Below are 19,196 nucleotides of genomic sequence, written 5' to 3' on the forward strand. Positions count from 1 at the left end.
TAATAGAAATTCTTCACTTCGCGTTTACACAAGAGTGACGTGTGGGTGATCTTGAAGAACACCTAACAGTGGGCATTGTTTTACACAAATGTTGTTTCACTTACGCCGTGCACCTAATTCATCACTTATTGCATGCAATTTCCTTCATTGATCAATCATCTCTGAAGTACATGCACATATATATCTATGCTTGGAGTCTTCAGGAATGAAATTTTCACGTTAGATAAATGTCACTGAATTAATTTTTACATTTTGCATAATTAATATAATTCAGGTAAATTTTTTTTAATTCAAATGTTTTCCTTGACTTATCATCAGCAAAGAAGGTATATTTTGCGTCAAATGTATAAAAAAGAAACAAACAAAAAGGCAAAAGGAACAAGAATTAACTGTACAATGAAAAACTTGAGATGATATAATGGCTGATAGTTGTGATGGCAGGTGTAAGATTCGTACCGGCCCGGTTTGTTGACAGATAGCTAAGTAGCTCCGCCATAAAGGTATATATTTTGATAAAACTGGATCTAGAGTGTTCTATTTATGATGCGATAAATAAACCAAATTCTACACAGGAACGGAACGAGGGCACCCGTTTACGACTATCGTATGGGAATATCAGTTTCGAGTACCCGTATATGAGCCTGCAATTTTGATTTTATATCATAAAAGCCAGTTGCGTGATTTGGGTTTAGCAAAATGGACTCCAAAGGACATTTCTTAATGTTCTCTAAATTATAATTTAACTTGAAGAAGCACCTTACTTTGATCGATTTGTGATCAATACCAGTACATTTGTGTTCAATTTTTGTAACAAAAAAAGAGTTTGACGAATTGACAAAAGAATGACACCATGACATTAATTTATTGCTGTTGAAGGAGATCTGTGTCGGTTGTATTTTATGAATGAGAAGTAGGGGTTATCAGGAAGAGAAATAACTGTCTGGTCGCTGGCAAATCAAAGAGTTGACGGATTTTTTGTTCGATGCGAAAGAGGTAAGTGAACCAATTTAATGTAGTTGAAAATAAATCTAAATATTGAAGGAAAGTCAAAGTTCCCTTTCTAAGGAGGAAATTCTTCGAAATTATATATCAGTTTTAAATATTTTTAATGTTCTCAACAACTAAATTGAATTTGAGTAACCATACCTATACTGGATTCCTAAACTTCATAAAAATCTGTACAAAGATACATAGTGCATGGGCTCTAGCAAATGTTCTACCAAGCTTCTTTCTTTACTCCTCACTAAAATATTAACAGCATCGAATGATAAACTTCAGGAGAACTATATACAACAATATATTCGAAAAGTGGTGTAAATCAGATGTGGATACTTCAATGAACTTTTATAAAATTTGAAATAACAAAATTTTACTAAAATAAATAGCACGAAAACGTACGACTTTTCAACACTTTATACAACCATTCTCTATGATAAATTAAAGAGTTTTTGACATCATACACAAAAAGAACTCGTGAATTTGCATCCCTTGTCATTGGTCAACTCCTTTTGTTAATAAAAACATTCTGATTCTAGGCACAAGTACTACGAGGTTGGTAAAGAATGCATGAGTTTTGATTTTCAGTATCTATGTAGTTTTTTTGAATTCCATATCTTACAACAATCTGTCGGAATTCCCATGGGTACTAATTGTGCCTCGTTATGAACAGAATTGCTTTTGTATTCATATGAAGCAAAATTTATTCAAAGTCTACTTGCTGTGTTCTTCGAGATTTAATCCAGGTTCTCATCAAAAGTGTATATTGAAAGAAAAAAAGACAATTTTTTCTCGGATTATTATTATTACTGTATATATATCAGTGCACATTGCAGTTATATTTTAGATAAGAGCAGCAAAATAAGATGGTGCAATCCAAATCAGAATTCGATGTTTGGGATTGGCTGCTTTTCGGAGCCATGTTGGCTGTTTCGGCAGGCATAGGGATTTTTTATGCTTTCGTGGGTGGACGACAGAAAACTACTAGTGACTTCCTAATGGGAGGTCGAAGTTTGCAAATGATCCCTGTGGCAATTTCTATCCTGGTATCCTTTATGTCGGCCATTTTGATTTTGGGAACTCCCGCGGAAATGTACACCCAAGGGACGCAATATTTTTTGTATTTGTTCGGACTAATCCTGGCAGTTATCCTGGCGTCTCAGCTGTTTGTTCCACTGTTGTACCCTCTTCAGCTTACGAGCTCGTTTGAAGTAAGTGCTGCGCATGTGCAATAAATAATCCATCAAGTGACATCATATGGAATCATGATTCAAATTAATAACAGATAACGACCACTTTTACTGACTAAATTAGTTTCATTACTAAAGTTGCACTGTACGACAATTAAAATTCTGAAGAAATTACAATGAATTCATACAGTTTATGGTTTAAATATTTCCTTAAACTTTTAAAATGAGAAAATAAATATATTGTAAAATTTTGATTCAAAGTAAATGCTTCTTAATTTTATTTCAGTACTTAGAACTGCGGTTTAAATCTAAGGCTGCCAAACTTACGGGAACTATAATGATGATTTTACAACAGGTATAAAATTTCCGGCAGATTCACCTAGTCATACATGTGTATTGAACAGGACAAAATGAGTTTGTTTTAGACCAGTGTAAACTTAGTTTTTGTGAGAGAAAAAGCTATTAAAACTCATTAAAAGTACAATCCTGATCTAGCCGCATAATGATCTGTGATTTCTTACCATTCAGTCATTTCATTCCTTAAAATAATCAATTAATAATTACGTTTTGAAAAAGTTAAGCTCAGTATTTACACATTTATGACATAAAATTTTCTCATTGTCCATTTTTTTAAAGAACAGAGGGTCACTGTTTAACAATTTGATGATTTCTTCTAATTAGTAACTCTTATCGATTATACTATGTATATTTTTTCTTTGTAGATCATTTACATGGGTGTGGCTTCCTATGCACCGTCCACGGCATTAGAAGCTGGTGAGTACTATTCATCATTAGAAAAATTGAAGGTTCACTAAAGTAAGGGATTTTTTTAATTTGTCAAACAATAGACCTTTTCTTGATAAAACGTTTGAACATGATTGACTTCTGGTCGGTTTTTGTACGTGCTTTTTGTATTTTAATGGGCTTTGATGAAAGTAAAGTTCTGGTTGTAGGCACTCTAAATGCCTGTCTTACTATAAATAGCACAACGGAAACATAAACAACAATCCAAACAGCGTTAAATCAGAAGCATCCCGTATACAAAAATGTGACATTGAGAGACGATACATTAAAAATATAGATTCTCGAATGGGATGTTAAACAACATACAGTCAATCAATCCAAAATAGATCAATCTATAGAAATGGTATTCGAGATTTTTGTTTGAGATTAAAATTGAGGATGATTTTGAACAATGTTTCTGATTTTTTATTCATATTATACTGTAAAACATTTAAGATAAATACTGTAGACCTTATCAGCCTAGGTCCCTTGTCACGGTAGGCGTTAGCACGATAGTGAACCTCTACTGTTCAATGGCCCTCGTTGCCGAGTATATATCTAAATTTGAAGCCCTTCATCGGTATATGGTGACGTCCCTATATGAATTGAAAATTTTTGAATGGGACGATAAACAGCATACAATCAATCATTCACTACTGAATTCGTATGAATGTGAACTAACTACTTTCCATGGTGTGAGGGGTTTTGATGAAGAAAGATAAGGGAAAATAGGTGAAAAGACGAATTAGATAATTGTTATATTTCCCTTTCATTTATTATTCCTTTGGCTCTTTTTCATAGCTATGAAAAGAAATTTTAGGAAGACGAACTTACATGTATGTATGTTGTGAACATTGTGTCGATTACAAGAAATTATAGCGTAAATCAGAATAAATTTTCATGTGTAAGTTTGCAATGATCAATTTCCTGTATTTTGCACATTTGTAGAACATTAATATTCAATCTCTGAATGAAAGTGATATCGTGTAATGCTGATTTGTTTGTGAAAAAAAAAAAACAGTTAAGTTAGTTAAAGATAAGGTGTAAGTTTTAATTCATGCGTTATGCTGTTGAATGTTTACGAAAATACCAGGTCTGCCAGTGTATCTGTACATTCCGCTGAGGATAGGAGATGAAAGTTTAAACCTATTGTTCTAAATATCCTAAAATATTATAAAGTGCTGGTCCAATTTTGATCTAAGAAAACACAAGTTATTAAAAACGGGTTCGAAAAACCCCCGGACATTATTTTTGGTTAATTATTGGTCCTATTGATGTTAATTGTCAAGTTGTTCTAAAGAGCGGTCCAATTTCAATATAAGAGAACATTATTATTACGAACGAGTTGCAAAAAATCCTTGGACATGAATCCTTTTATATAATTTAGGTTACAAACTGTAAAAGTTATTGATTATTCTGGAATATCATTTTTCATGACATTCGTTCTATAAGGAAAAGCTTAAAATCCATTTCTTGGAATAAAAAAGACAATGATATTAATTTTTAAAAAATCAAATAAATTAAAGGTTTAACTTTTACTTGCCATTAAATTATTTTTTAACATTTTAAATATCCTTGAAGTAACATTTTAAAAGATGAAAATTAAAGATAAAGTTTTCTTGGAATTGAAAATTTATGAAAGTGCAGAGAAAATGAAATCACAAGTACTTATAGCTGATCATGCTAATCACGCATGTACTTATATAAAGAGAAATCTCGAAGATTGATTTTTCTTTGAATTGATCATTTTTATCAGGGAGATCTGAGCCTCTGAATTTTCTTGGTGTTGAGCATTTTGAAAGTTATAACTTGATTTTATCATATTTGGGTTTAGATATATCTGAGCTACCTAAAATTATATGAAAACTTAATTTCATTTCGTGTACTATGGATTACTTTGGGAGAGGGAGTGATAATTTTAAATTTTAGAAACAGAATGAAGCTGTACATTTATCATTTTAAATATTTGTATGTTTTTTTTTTAAATTATGGATAATATATTGAAAGTCTTTAATAACCTATGAAATTTGAATTGGCTTTATCTGAAATCTTAAAGAATTATACAAATTTGAAAATACTATGTTTTTATTTGATAACCCCAATGAAATTTATATTAAGCCTGTCGGACAAAAACAAAAAACAAACAGACGTAAAATAGTGTTTAAAATATTTGTAATAGGTGGTTTCAATTAAGGAGCTGAAACACATTTTCTTTGATATCATAACCTAGAGGTAATATTTTCATTTTATACAAATTTCAGATCAAAATTAAAAGTACGTCTGTGGCATACTTTGTAAAACTTTTAATTAGAACTTTTTTTAAATTTTCATACTTGAAATATATGCTGCCAGAATGCTTCCACCTATCGTAAATCGAGTGTGTACATACTGGTAAAAAAATTAAAATATTGATAATAATAAAAAATATCATTGCTTCGAGACCATAAACAGAGTTTAGATTGTCAAAACTAAGATTTTGAATAAAACAAACATATTTTTAAAAGGTGCAAGTTTTTTTTTTAGCCTTTTAATACAGAGGCACTATGCTGAATATTGTTTTATTTTCAAAATTATTTCATAGTTGTACGAATTTAAAGCCTTTACTTCAGTCTTTTCTCAGTTTATGGCCTTGAAACTTTAATAACATTTATTTTATTTTAAAAAGAAACATACATAATGTTTAAATGATATGGATCTAAATACAACGCATTATAATGCGCTATGAGTATTTTGCCAGTCTCTGCTACAAAACCTCTTGTGCCGCATTAAAAGAGACCCACGAGACTAAAACTTCCTCTGAAGATTATAAGTTCCCCAGGCTATGTTTACTTTTGGCCTCACCTGGAACTGGTCATAGACGTAGACTTTCAGTATTTTTATTTTTATTTATCAAATATGTTTCAATAGTAACAAATATATTTATTACTTAAATATGCAAAAAAAAAACTACCGGTATTTTATTTTCAGAATTATTTCAAATTATGCTATTTTAAAATTTTTACTTAAGTCTCTCAGTGTTTGGTCTTAAGACTCATTTGACAACAAGTACCCAAAGAGACTTGCTAATTGACTGTTATGAATTTAAACATAAACAGACGTAAACAGATAGCGAAGAAAAAAAAAATCAGAACTATTATATTATCAAACCCGGCTCTCAGTACATTCAATACTTTGATTTTCTGTAGCATATCATGGGTGTTTCAAAGGACTTTTAAGCATGGTCACTCTTCACTGTCTTCATATTCTGTTTTCCCTTGTTCAGGAGCTTTAACGTTGAGAGATTGAACACTAAGATTAATCAGTTAAGGTCAACGGCAACCAGTAATGAGTCCGGACATATTTCCAGAAATTGATGATTATATATGTTACAATATGTTTTCGCAAATTTCAATTAATCTGTAAAAGGGAGGGGGAGACCAAACTTGGATGACCTGTCATCAAAAACTTTTTTTTCTGTAATTTGAAAGTTACTGGGTTTCCTACGTGGGCGACCATCATCACAGTCGGCGTTGTGTCTACGTTCTACACCTTTCTGGTAAGTACGCATAAATTGATGACGTCTAGTCAATAGTAAAATGATCTGTAATAAGTTGACAGTACACATGTCTGTGCAGTTATTTCTTAAAATATAAAATATATTTTATAGTGTTGAAGAATGTGAAAAAAATATTAATGTATCTAATATTTGATATGTTGTTTTTCAAATTATATTTCATATATTTTTGATGATTATTTTAAATTACACTAGACTTTGACCCGTGCGTGCACGGGTTGACATTGTTATGAATGCATCCATTTGCATATCGGACATTTACAAAATAGATACATCGACACATTCATATTGCAAGGTATTTTTGAAATAAACAATGAATGTTAATATAATTCTGGGGTTTTTTGTGTTTGTTTTGTTTTGTTTTCGTTTGTTTTTTTTTTTAAATTGTTGCGTAACGGCGTAGCGCAGAATGGGTTTGACCACCAGTTAGCTATAAATCATGTCTTGAGTTCGAATCACGCCGGAGCTTACATAAATTTCACCTTTCCAAACAAATTTAATAAAAGAAATTATGGATGTTCATTGAAAATATGACAACAGCAAAGAGTTGAGCACACTGCTGATACATATCAAGCAAAGTAATGAAAATGAAGAAATGTGCTAAGCTGGTATTTTTTACACAATCAGTTATTAAAGTAAAGGTGTAAAAATTTTTGTAACAATTTTAACACTGCAGGTCTCAACTTTTTCAAAATATGACCTCAACAATAAAAGAGTTAAGCACTGCTAATACATATACTTTATATATACACAGGTAATAGACAGGTATATAATCTGTAAAAGACTGTCTGTTTTGATAAAAATTAATGCAATATCCTTGAATTAGAACATAGAAAAAGTAATAAAAATAGAAGCTTAATTGAGAAAAAATAAAAACAAATTGGTAATCTTCAAGTACCAATGATGTTTAAAATACATAAAACAAAAGACAGTATTCTTCCGATTTATCGGTATTAAAGGCCAAAAATTCGAGTCTATAATTTTTATATAGTAGTTATTGTAATTTTTGGCGGAAAAAGAATGCCTACTTCACTCACAGGCACTTGGGGTATGGACCCCCCCCCCTTTTCCATTTTTTTTTTCTTTTTAAATCTGGGGTCGAGTCACCTTTTTCCTATTTTTGTATTCTAATATGCACTGTATGTTATCAATAATGTAACTCTTTTGTCTCTATAAGCTGTTTTTAAATATATCGTTTTCGACTGATACATTAAAAGAGAGAAGGCTTGCAACTCTTTTCTCGTCGTCTGCCTCACCTCGCTTAAACTTCGCCTGATTATTTATCGAAAGAATAAGAAAACATGGAATATGCATACATCAGTAAATTCGTTATACATTCTTCTTTCTTTTCATTTTTCCATTTATTTTTTATGTGCCCCCGATTTGTAAATATTTCGATTAAATCACCCACATCTACTGATCTAGGGTAAATTTTGTTGATGTGCACCAGCTGGGACGGAAGTGCAATAACGGTAACTCTAACTTTATAAATGTTCGGCATTTAAAAAAAATTCCAAGCTTTGCAATAACAATATTGTGAAATTTAGTTGTCTAAGTCGTCTGTTAAAAGTTAATCTTCATACATTAAAATTTGCTAGTTACAGTTATCTTGTTATTCACAGAACTTACCGTTACATGTTATATGAAGAGAAAATTCGGGATTTATTCCTTCTCGCATTTAATGTTCCGAAAGACATTACACGTAATGGTGATACCCGAAAATACCGGGCACTTCCGTCCCAGCTGGTGCACATCAACAAAATTTACCCTAGATGCGGGTGATTTAATCGAAATATTTACAAATCGGGGACACATAAAAATTAAATGGAAATATGAAAAGGAAGAAGAATGTATAACGAATTTATTGATGTATGCATATTCCATGTTTTCTTATGCTTTCGATAAATAATCAGGCGAAGTTTAAGCGAGGTGAGGCAGACGGTGAGAAGAGAGTTGCAAGCCTTCTCTCTTTTTATGTATCAGTCGAAAACGATATATTTAAAAACAGCAAATAGAGACAAAAGAGTTACATTATTGATAACATACAGTGCATATTAGAATACAAAAATAGGGAAAAGGTGACTCGACCCCAGATTTAAAAAGAAAAAAAAATGGAAAAGGGGGGGGGGTCCATACCCCAAGTGCCTGTGACTTCACTAAGATGTGATTCTAACTGGAGTTGTAACACACACACACACCCCTTCAGTTCCCCTCAAAAAAGCACAAAAGAAAGGAAGGATAAAATAAATCGGGTAGTTACATTAATGTTGCTCCTACGATCATGAGCTTTTTGCCTCCGTTGAAATGGCCATGCAGAGATATAAATAACATATAATAAATGTGTCTCCGAGATGGCGAATGATTACCCACGTGGCCACAATATCGCATTTGTACGGATATAAACTCAGAAACGATTACGATAATACAAACATAGACGTCAGAAGCAAATTGAAAGTGGGGTGGCTATTTGAAAGGGGGGGGGGGGCTAAACCAACGAGAAAAGGTAAGCCCCAGTTTTCAATGCCTATATTATGCCTATCTTTGCAAAAAAAAAGTGGGGGGAGGGGGGGGGGGGCTAAGCCCCCCTAGCCCTCGGTTCCGACGCCTATGACAAATACGTGTAAATTTTCATTGGAAATTTGTTATATATTCTGTTCATATACATTAATGATTTCTTATTAGAGAAATTATACAATAACAAATATATATCTACTTAGTATTTACTTTTGTCTTCTCTGATTTGAACACACTCTCGACCAACGGCTCATACATTCGTGTATAAGAGAGAAACGAACGACAACTCTGCAAGGGAGATTGATTTGAACACCGTGATTTAGCGTGAATGTAATGCGCACGCGCAAGATTGTAAAATCCAAAAAATCCAGATGATTTCCGGAATTTTTGGAGGAATTTTCGTTGATTATTAATTAGCGAAGCTTAATTGAGAAAAAATAAAAACAAATTGGTAATCTTCAAGTACCAATGATGTTTAAAATATATCAAACAAAAGACGGTACTCTTCCGATTTATCGGTATTAAAGGCCAAAAATTCGAGTCTATTATTTTAATATAGTAGTATAGATTTTTAGAGGTTTTGTTGGTATCTCCACGCTTCTTAAGGTATTTGTCTTTTTGTTAATGTCACCTTGCACTTTTTTTAGGGCGGAATGAAAGCTGTTATTTGGACTGATGTTTTCCAGTCAATCATTATGGTTGCTGGACTGTTAGCCGTTGTTATTCAGGTTGTGCCTATTCAAGCAACTATTTCTTTATTAAAATTAACATTCGTAAAAATTTAAGATAGCGAATATTCTTAACTCAGGGAAAGTTACTTCGTACTGATATTTTTACAGGGCACAATATCCGTGGGTGGTATCAACACTGTTTGGAAAATCAACGACGAGTGGCAAAGAATTGAATTTTTTGAGTAAATAAGCATAAAAATTTTGATATATATGAAATAAATGAAGTTAACTTTCTGAGAAGTAATAGATATACGCGCATTCTTTCCTTATACTTGATTTGACATAAGATATTTTTACCAAATCAAACCAAGGCACCTTTAAATGGTATCAAAAACATGAAACAGAAAGAGAACGTTTTCATGAAATATACTTCATGTACAGAAATAGCTGTGAGCGATCTTGCAGTTAACTTAATACGTGACTTGTAGAATTATTAAGTTCTGCATTATATATCTGTTTTTAGTTTTAACCCTGACCCCACCCAGCGGCATTCCTTCTGGTCCCTGATTGTAGGGGGTATGGTGGGATGGACTGCTACATATGGTGTTAACCAGGCTAGTGTACAGCGATACTGCGCCCTCCCCACTCTAGCTAAAGCTAAAACGTAAATATTATATCAATGTTGTGTCATTCAGAAAACTATTGTTATAAAAGTGTCACATTTTTCTTCATCACTATTCATGTGATACCCTTGAATAATACTTCTTTTAAAAATCATACTAGCATTGCATTTAGGTGTGATTTCCTGTAGTAGTCTGGAATATCTCGGAGGATTTTTGTAAATTGAGGCTCCAAGTTTAGACAATAAATAAATGATTCTTTGTCAATTTTTTGATTGAATTAACATACATTAGTGATTTTCTGATGCTTAATTAGTTGTTTTCTGTCTGACTATGCTTTTTTAAAATATACAGTCCAATTTTATTGCCTACATAATTTTGTTTTTCTGTCAGTTAGTTTTTTTTTTTGTGCTTCATTTCTACACCAATTATCTTTGTATCAAACTTTTTTTCTTTATTGTTCAAGAACTCAATGTTGTTTTCAGCCTTGTATTTCTAGTTTTGTGTTGTTTTATTGTTACCTGTGTAGTTTTGTTGTTCAGTAATGTACTGCTATTACCTGCTTTGTTATGTTATTCTTTGATTCGTCGCTGTAATGGTGAACATTTAGGTATGACTTTCATCCTTTATGTTACTGTTGTAGTTTGTTATTTTGTTGTATCAGTGCTTTTCTGCTGAAAATTCTAGGTATTGCCCTTTTCCTCCTGTGTTACCTTGAATTTTGTTGTTTTATTATTTCAGTGCTATATTGTTGTTACCTGTGTTGTTTTGTTGTTTCAGTGCTGTACTGTTGTTACCTGTGTTGTTTTGTTGTTTCAGTGCTGTACTGTTGTTACCTGTGTTGTTTTGTTGTTTCAGTGCTGTACTGTTGTTATCTGTGTTGTTTTGTTGTTTCAGTGCTGTACTGTTGTTATCTGTGTTGTCTTGTTGTTTCAGTACTGTACTGTTGATACCTGTGTTGTTTTGTTGTTTCAGTGCTGTACTGTTGTTATCTGTGTTGTTTTGTTGTTTCAGTGCTGTACTGTTGTTATCTGTGTTGATTTGTTGTTTCAGTGCTGTACTGTTGTTATCTGTGTTGTTTTGTTGTTTCAGTACTGTACTGTTGTTATCTGTGTTGTTTTGTTGTTTCAGTGCTGTACTGTTGTTATCTGTGTTGATTTGTTGTTTCAGTGCTGTACTGTTGTTACCTGTGTTGTTTTGTTGTTTCAGTGTTGTACTGTTGATACTTGTGTTGTTTTGTTGTTTCAGTGCTGTGCTGTTATTACCTGTGTTGTTTTGTTGTTTCAGTGTTGTACTGTTATTACCTGTGTTGTTTTGTTGTTTCAGTACTGTACTGTTGTTACCTGTGTTGTTTTGTTGTTTCAGTGCTGTACTGCTGAACATTCTAGGTGTGACTCTCCTCCTCTGTGTGACATGTGTAGCTGGGATCGTGGTGTTTGCGTATTACGTAGATCAAGGCTGTGATCCTTACACAAACAAAGACGTCAGCAACTCAAACCAGGTAAAAAAAAACAGTAATGAAATAAAACAAGGACGACATGATTTTGATATGAATTTTTAAAAGCAAGATGTTGGATAATTTTGGAAAGAAAGTCTTCCTTATTCGTAAATTATACTCCTTACCTTCACAATATGAATTCGTATGTTTTTAATGTTGTTTAATGTCCCTCTCGAGACTTTTTCTCTCATATGAAGACGCCATCACTTCCCGGTTGAAAGCTACAAATTTATACCTTAAATCGGCACTCAGGGCCATTGAGCAGTTTGTGATCTTTTTCGTGCCAACACCTACTGCGACACGGGACCTCGGTTCTTTTACGTTCTCATCCGAAGGACCAGTGTCCATACATATATAAACAAATATATTCGAAATAAGACAGAGAGACAGATAAACAAATGTATTGGAAACATAAACAGGTTATCTAATTTAGAAAAAATGGTAAAAATAATGAAACAAAGAGTTATCTTTCTTGGGACTTGCACATCGTTTTCTTAAGGACATGGGCAATGTAAGTTTGATCTTTATTTTTTTTTTTCCCCTTATTATCGAAGAGTTGCAATAATTGAAGGAATTTTGTATGACTTTCATAATGTATTATGATACTTCTTAAAACTGTGTTTGGTAAATTTTTAATTGAAAAATTACACGGATTTTCACCATTTGATGTCTTTTCAAAGACCCTAGAAATATATGTTGATTTTTTTGCCTAAGAGCATCCAATGGTACTATATTGTACTATAATTTTAAATTAAGAATATGTTGAATGGGTAAGGTTCTCTTTAATGTACGTTATACATGACTTTAAGAATTCCTTCACAGATTATCCCGTACTTTGTGATGGAGACGCTCGGATACCCGGGGATTCCTGGTCTGTTTGTGGCCTGTTTATTTAGTGGTGCACTCAGGTTTGTATGAACCAACGTCATTTCAATACTTATATTAGAAAAAAAAATCAATGACCTTCAACAATATATATTTTTTTCAATTTCCCGAATACTGTAAACCAACTTTTATTCGCGTGCGAGAAATATTCGGGAGTTTTACGACCTACTTTAACTCGCGAATATTTATTGTCGCGAACCATTTATTTTGCTTTGTATTTGTGGGGAATGTTTCCCCAGTGGCGAAAATTAATCGTCGCGGGTTGATTCTAAGCTGACGAATCGCGAATAAAAGTTGACGCTAATAATAGTTTGGTTTACAGTATATCAAATATGTAATTGTTGAATTGATTTACATGTAACTTAAAGAGGTGACAGATTTTAAAAAGATTAAAGCCATCACTAGAATAATTTATCTTATTGCAGTACAATGTCGTCTTGTCTGAATGCGTTGTCAGCGGTCACATGGAAGGACATCTTGGAACCTTTCTTAGGAGAGAGGACAGAAACACAGAAAACCTGGATCACGAGACTTCTGGGTAAATAATTGGAGATTGTAAAAAATCATATTTTACAGCCTGTTTAATTCGTGCAATATCTTTAATGCCTGTTTTATTTTGTTCTGTTTGGTTTGATATTTGGTTTGTTTTGTTTTCTTGGTTTTTTGTATTTCTAAAACATAGAAAGCTATATTTAGACGTTCATCGAGTAAGTACTTAATAAAAGTAGATAATATTAGAATGATGTACTATTTCTAGTGGCCTTGTATGGCGGGGCAGGAATAGGAACTGCTTTTATGGCAATGAACCTGGGAGGGACAGTCCTTCAGGTACTTTTTATATTTTCTAATTTTGTATATAACAGTGTAAATTCTGTAAATAACTGCTGAAAACTTTAACGTCCGTGGACAGAATTATGTAAAACCTTATTTTGTCATTTTCCAGGCTTCCTTGAGTTTTACTGGGGCTGCCTCCGGACCTTTGCTTGGGATTTTTGTCCTCGGAGCCTTCTTTCCATGGGCTAACTGGATAGTGAGTATTTATTATAGTAAAAGTGGGTAATATGTATTGAATATCGACGTAAAATTCGTTTAATATCGAATATCAAACTGAATGGTCATTTTTTATCGTTATAGCAGATAGTCAGTATTGAATTTCAACATGAAAGTCAATTAATATTGAATATCAAACTGGATAGTCAGCATTGAATATCTACGTAGAAGTCAACCAATATTGATTATCAAACTGGGTAGTCAGTATTTACAGTAAAAGGGGATAGACAATATTAAAAATAAAAGTGGATAGTAATAAATAAATATCAAACTCATTAGTCGGTATTTAATATCAAACTGGATAGTCAGTATTAAGGATAATCAGCATGATTACATGTCAACCTAGATAGTCAATATTAATAATCAGACAGGGTAGTAAGTATTGAATATCAAACTGGATAGTTAGTATTGAATAACTGGATAGTTAGTATTGAATGACTGGATAGTTAGTATTGAATAACTGGATAGTTAGTATTGAATAACTGGATAGTTAGTATTGAATGACTGGATAGTTAGTATTGAATAACTGGATAGTTAGTATTGAATAACTGGATAGTTAGTATTGAATGACTGGATAGTTAGTATTGACTATCAAAGTAGTTAGTCAGTATTGAATATCAGACGTATTTTTCAGCATTTGATATCAGACGTAAAAGTTTATTCATGAATATGATCTCAGAAACATAGATTGGAGCAATGTCAATTTTGCCAAAGAGATTGAGCGCTCCTGTGAAACAATACATAAGATATGATTATTTGAAAAATTCTAAATAAAAAACACATATTATTTTCTTTTTTTCGTTTCATAAAGGAAAAAAAAAAATATTTGTAAGCATATCATTTTTCAATGTTAAGATTACTATTTCAATGCTAGGAATACTACTTCAGTAATTTAAAATCAGTCTTTGAATATTTAATACAATAAGCATCTTTTTCTTTGTAATCTCTGTGGTAGGGTGCCATAATTGGTAGTATCTTCGGGCTGGTACTTCCGTTCTGGATCAGTATCGGGGCCTACAGTGTAGTGGGAGCGCCTAATCCACTTCCGTTTCCTACAGAGAACTGTACAAGTCCTGAAAACTCGACCCTCCTCACAAACATGACAACGACGACCACTCCTGTCCCGCCAATGTAAGTACAGTTGTGTATTAGGTAGACAAAAGAAAATGAAAGAGTTAGCTTATTGTAAACCTCGACCCTCCACACAAACATGACAACGAAAGTGAAAGAGTAAATTTATTGTTAATGTTTATGAAACATGGATGTCTATCGTTATTAGTCCCCTACCGGTGAAACCGGAGGGGACTATAGGTTTCCTCTGAGTCTGTCCGTCCGTCTGTCCGTCTGTCTGTGCCTCTGTCTGTCTGTCAGTCTGTCCCCTTGGTTTTCCGCACTTTTTTTTAACACTTGCAGATATTGAACTGATTTTTGGTATGTAAGTGTATCTTGATGAGTTACAGATTAATTTTGCATTTCGTTCCGCTTCAATGATTTTTGGCGGAATTACGACCATTTCAATTTTGTAGGGTTTCCGCAATTTTTTTCTAAATGCTTGCAGATATTGAGCTGATTTTTGGTATGTGCCTTTACCTTGATGAGTTATAGATCAAGTTTGCATTTCATTCCGCTTCATTGATTTTTGACGGAATTATGGCATTTTTAATTTTTAGCGGGAACCAGATTACACTTGCCGGTAGGGGTATTAGTATTAGTACTAGTATTGCTAATGCAATACTCTCAGAATGCTTGTTAGTCCCCTACCGGTGAAACCGGAGGGGACTTTAGGTTTCCTATGAGTCTGTCCGTCCGTCTGTCTGTCTGTCTGTCTGTCTGTCTGTCCGTCTGTCTGTCTGTCCCTCTGTCTGTCTGTCAGTCTGTCTCACTTGGTTTTCCACACTCTTTTCCTAAACGCTGGCAGATATGGAGCTGATTTTTGGTATTTGAGTGTATCTTGATGAGTTACAGATCAAGTTTGCATTTCGTTCCGCTTCATTGATTTTTGACGGAATTATGGCCTTTTCAATTTTTAAGGGTTTTCTGCAATTTTCTTCTAAACGCTTTCAGATATTGAGCTGATTTTTGGTATGTGACTTTACCTTGATTAGTTATAGTTCAAGTTTGCATTTCGTTCCGCCTTATTGATTTTTGACGGAATTATGACATTTTCAATTCTTAATGGGAACCGGATTACACTTACCGGTAGGGGACTAGTATTGCTAATGCAATACTCTCAGAATGCTTGTTTTGGAGTAATCATTCTTTAATAAAGTTTTTCATTGCTGTTCAAAATCGAAACCTAAATGAAACAGGAAAGATTTTCCTTTTTTTTCTGTTTCAGCGAGGGCCTGGATGTCCTTTACACTATATCCTATTTATGGTACCCCTCCATAGGGACAGCCACTGTCGTCATTGTTGGTCTGTTTGTCAGTTTGTTCACAGGTATGTGCAAAGTTACCCCAGAGTCAGGGGTCATAAAACGTAGACGAGCTCACTTTAATCCCTGTCTCACTTTTAATTAAGGAAATTATTGCAAAAAGTGTGACTGGAATAGAAAATGAGATCATCTAAGTTTTATGAACACTGAGCCAAAATGGCTTTTAAATTGAGAAATTCAATGGATATCAAGTTATTTCACAGTACCTGTCTCTGGCGATCTATAATACCTCATACAGGTATTTCATACGAGATTGATTACCTCAAAGTTCCATGCAAGTTGGAAAATCATTTTTTTTTTATTTCTTTGTATTTCGTATGTACTTCTTGGAATAAATTATATTTAACAATGAATTCTGATGTAATTTTTTTCTTATAAAAGGTACAAGTAAAATGAATTGTAATGAATCTATATACATCGATTTACTGCTTAAGAAGAAATCGCATTTAAACCCCCTGTTACCTGGTAATCACTTGAAATTTACCTAACTGTTCTTAAGGGTTGACGCCTAAGGATGATGTAGACAGTAAATACTTGATCCCTCTATTTGACCGGATCTTCTGTTGCCTGCCGGGAAAATTCCGACGGTGTCTACGCTGTTACATAGAATACGAGGATCCAGAGGTAACTTTTTCATAGGAACTTCATTTTTTTCTAAATATTCTTTTTAAATTTTTTTTAGAAATATTGTTTGTTTGTTTGTTTTTGTTTTTTCATCTCCAATATTTATTGAAATAGATTTGATATCAATTTTGAAAATTTCTTCTTCCTGTAAAAATTGTGTTTCTTTATTTAAAAAAAAACTGTATGTAAAATTTGTGTAATGTCAAAGAAAATTTATCGGTTACAACAAAACTTTCTGATGTGTGATTCTACGGTATATTTGTACGAATGTCATTTTTTAGGATATAAAAGCAGAGAAGGATCTAGAATTTACAGTAGATCCTGACAGACCAGTCATCTTACCGATAAAATCCGAGAAGTACCGAGAGAAGATGTACCAGAATGAACCAATAGGTGGTATATCATACAAGTCTTTCTATGTATCTGAGAACGGGCAAAATAACCCCGGGTTCGAAACAATCGAAGCACCGCCTTCATATTCAGACGTCCAGGAAAATGATGGAGGGACGGCAAAGACAGAGTTATAATGATTTCTCTTTACCTATCAAAATATTCTGTGATAAAGTCCATTTGTAAATCCTATGTGTGGATCTCATCAGTTATGAAAGTCTATATCATTATAAATGTGCCTTTATTGTGTGTCGTATATTGATAAGAGACATGTTATAAGAACTGAACCTAGTTCTGTAAGAGTATTGTAGTAGTCGGTAATTGTGTATCATTCACGCAATCACGTGACGGAGTGATCCGACTTTCCGGATCATCACACTGCGGTTTTCTAAGTCCATATCACCTCTCCCTGAAACTGGTGACGTAGTACACCATATACATGACGTTTCTTTTTTTTCTTGTTTTTTTGAAAAGTCTTTTGTCTAATAGATAAAATTTGTTATAATTGATCCCAAAAGTTTACTTTATAATTTTTATCTAATAATAGAGGGGTATTGTACAAAATAAATTCATCATTTCATACTCGACGCTTCGCCTCTCGTTTAATCTGGAGATGCATGCATGCATCAACTCGACGTGATACGGCTCTTCGGATCAGTTATAATGATATTAAGTGAGTTATATCCTTATCAAAACATCTATCCCAACATTCTTATGATATTTGTATTTGGTGTAGTTTTGTTAATATATGATTATGATATTTTAAGATTTTACTAGAAATTGTTCAATCGTACTTTATTACTTTAAGTTTCACTGCTTATCAAAATATACAAATTATAAAGTAATTAAGTACGAAAGTGGGTGATTTACAGGAGAATAATGTATTTGTACATATAAATAACAATGAATTGTAAAATTACAGTTTTGCCAGGCGCTATAATAAATATATATATTTGCCAAGATTACACATATTTTTATTCTCAATATTAAAAAATTATAATTATAACCTGTCCATAATCGGTTTTTTAAAAGAAATAATTCTTTAAAAAAATTAATTTTCTACTACAATCTGCATATACAGGATATACATGTAAAGTGATCAGCATACATTGATATCAATGGCTAAATAAAAAGATTCTTCAATGGACAATGATATAAACATATGTTCACATCCACTGAAATTTTTCTCCTTTATTTCACTCCTTTCATCAAAAAACGCCGGTTAGAACAGGTTTTTCAAGCCACCTGTATAGGTTTTTTATGCAGTGTGCTTTTCCATTAATGAAACACGCATTGACGTACATATCAAAAGTACAATATTTAATATACTAATACTTACTTTATATGATTAATTATACAGATACAAATATAAACAGTAAAGTATCTGTTTGTTAGTACGCGAATTAACGGCTACAGCTGTTACGTTAATTCCCCGTTCTAACAAAAAAAGCATTTTATTGTTTAAGTAATTGCACTCTCATACCTTTGTTCGGAAGGTTTGACCTATACAGGTAGGCCAAAAAGATCAAACCTTATGGCAGTTCCATCACCAAAATGTTTTTTATTATAGAAAATCACAGGTCTTTCAAAGGAGATCCTAAACCAGTGTTGCAGATGACGTCGGCATAAAAAAGAACCCTTCCTTCTTTGCTTCAGGCCAAGAACACGTGTATATGTGTGGCGCATCACATAGCTAGTAATTATGAAATATGTGGAGATAACGAACAGTATTCGAACTCAAAAGTCAATTAAACATTACAAATAGGAGCAGAACAAACACGGACCTCTAAGACATCAGAGGTGGGATCAGGTGCCGTGGAGGAGTGAGCATCCCCTGCCGACCGGTCATACCCGCCGTGTGCTCCTTGTCATGGTCGGGAAATAATGGAAAAATCAGTCGATGTGATTACATACTTCTAACTAACTCTAAACCATACACTATATGCAATAATAAACAGGATTAAAACATCATTGCAATGTAATATGAG

General features: G+C 33.0%; 1 protein-coding gene across 2 annotated transcripts; it reads left to right on the forward strand.

The window, feature by feature from the left end:
* Positions 1-406: 406 nt before the first annotated feature.
* LOC133179818 (sodium-coupled monocarboxylate transporter 1-like) lies at positions 407-17,717 on the forward strand. 2 transcript variants are annotated; one of them, XM_061314496.1, is made up of 17 exons: positions 407-993; positions 1,833-2,207; positions 2,473-2,541; positions 2,909-2,960; positions 6,437-6,504; positions 9,684-9,764; positions 9,876-9,949; positions 10,231-10,371; positions 11,693-11,828; positions 12,648-12,733; positions 13,136-13,248; positions 13,468-13,538; positions 13,654-13,740; positions 14,716-14,891; positions 16,099-16,199; positions 16,694-16,818; positions 17,100-17,717. In XM_061314496.1, the coding sequence occupies exons 2-17, from the start codon at positions 1,863-1,865 to the stop codon at positions 17,343-17,345; spliced, it is 1,971 nt and encodes a 656-aa protein (XP_061170480.1). In that variant the 5' UTR covers positions 407-993; positions 1,833-1,862; the 3' UTR covers positions 17,346-17,717. The 2 variants fall into 2 exon arrangements, with proteins under 2 accessions (XP_061170480.1, XP_061170479.1); XM_061314495.1 differs by having other exon boundaries at positions 1,844-2,207.
* The last annotated feature ends 1,479 nt before the right edge of the window (positions 17,718-19,196 follow it).

The sequence above is a fragment of the Saccostrea echinata genome, unplaced genomic scaffold, assembly GCF_033153115.1.
Source record: "Saccostrea echinata isolate AGI-Se365-2 ecotype Australia unplaced genomic scaffold, CSIRO_AGI_Sech_v1 ptg000005l, whole genome shotgun sequence".
Lineage (NCBI taxonomy): Eukaryota > Metazoa > Mollusca > Bivalvia > Ostreida > Ostreidae > Saccostrea > Saccostrea echinata.

What these genes read in the sequence shown, in the direction of transcription:
- LOC133179818 (XM_061314496.1), top strand. Translation starts at nt 1,863, where the DNA reads ATGGTGCAATCCAAATCAGAATTCGATGTTTGGGATTGGCTGCTTTTC. An exon ending in ACGTCAGCAACTCAAACCAG is followed by an intron (nt 11,829 to 12,647) that starts GTAAAAAAAAAC and finishes ATTCCTTCACAG; the next exon opens with ATTATCCCGTACTTTGTGAT. An exon ending in TTATTTAGTGGTGCACTCAG is followed by an intron (nt 12,734 to 13,135) that starts GTTTGTATGAAC and finishes ATCTTATTGCAG; the next exon opens with TACAATGTCGTCTTGTCTGA.